The sequence below is a fragment of the Atta colombica genome, unplaced genomic scaffold (assembly GCF_001594045.1).
Source record: "Atta colombica isolate Treedump-2 unplaced genomic scaffold, Acol1.0 scaffold228, whole genome shotgun sequence".
NCBI classification, from domain to species: domain Eukaryota; kingdom Metazoa; phylum Arthropoda; class Insecta; order Hymenoptera; family Formicidae; genus Atta; species Atta colombica.
Genome location: NW_017259325.1, coordinates 955458 through 956124, shown reverse-complemented (window position 1 = coordinate 956124; position 667 = coordinate 955458). Strand labels below are relative to the sequence as shown.

At 27.6% G+C, this 667-nt stretch overlaps 1 protein-coding gene across 6 annotated transcripts in view; it reads right to left on the bottom strand.

The window, feature by feature from the left end:
- The window catches only part of LOC108688336 (protein lap4), a 31065-nt gene that overhangs the window by 2824 nt on the left and 27574 nt on the right, over window positions 1-667 (bottom strand). For 5 of the 6 annotated variants that reach the window (XR_001931785.1, XM_018194553.1, XM_018194555.1 and 2 more), the window contains one exon: window positions 61-166. Coding sequence is in view for 5 of the 6 variants with exons in the window: in XM_018194553.1 (XP_018050042.1) it covers window positions 61-166 (106 nt within the window). In the remaining variant the exon portion in view is untranslated. The remainder of the gene's footprint in view (window positions 1-60; window positions 167-667) is intronic. The other variant, XM_018194554.1, reaches the window with a different exon arrangement.

Here is a 667-nt window from a genome sequence, read left to right as displayed (position 1 = left end):
TATATATATATATATATAAAATAATAAAATGACAAATAAATAAATATTGAAATATAATACCTGTTGTATTAAACGTTCTTTCAAACGACGTTCCGCTTTTGCTGTCCGTACGCTGCTGGGAACATTCTGAATAAGAGGTATCGAACTTCGCGAGCTCAGTCGGCTACTGGAAAGTAATGAGAATTCATATTCACGAATGATATACGCTATAAACTTTACATTTATTTAAGTGCAGAGACAACACAAAATTGTGTTATTTAGATTGTTCACATTACAGGTCGTTGCCAAAAGTTTGTGTGTGTGTGTGTGTGTGTGTGTGTGTGTGTGTGTGTGTGTATACACGTACAGGATATCACAATACAATACTTTTATAGAATATTTTAGAGGTAAAATGGTAATTTAAAAAACTCTAATCGAAGTTACAATAGTTTTTTAATTATAATTGATCAAAAATAGTAATTCAAAACCAATTTATATTATAATTCAAAAACAATTACAGCCTTGACATTTTTATTTAGAATTTTTGTCTTAGAATATTCCAAAGGAATCCATTAATAATAAACTATAAAAATAAAATAGTTTTGGACTTATAAGCAGTTAAAGTTGGCTTATAATTTAAAAAATTATTGCAGCCTCAATATTTTCGTACTGTATATACATTTATTTA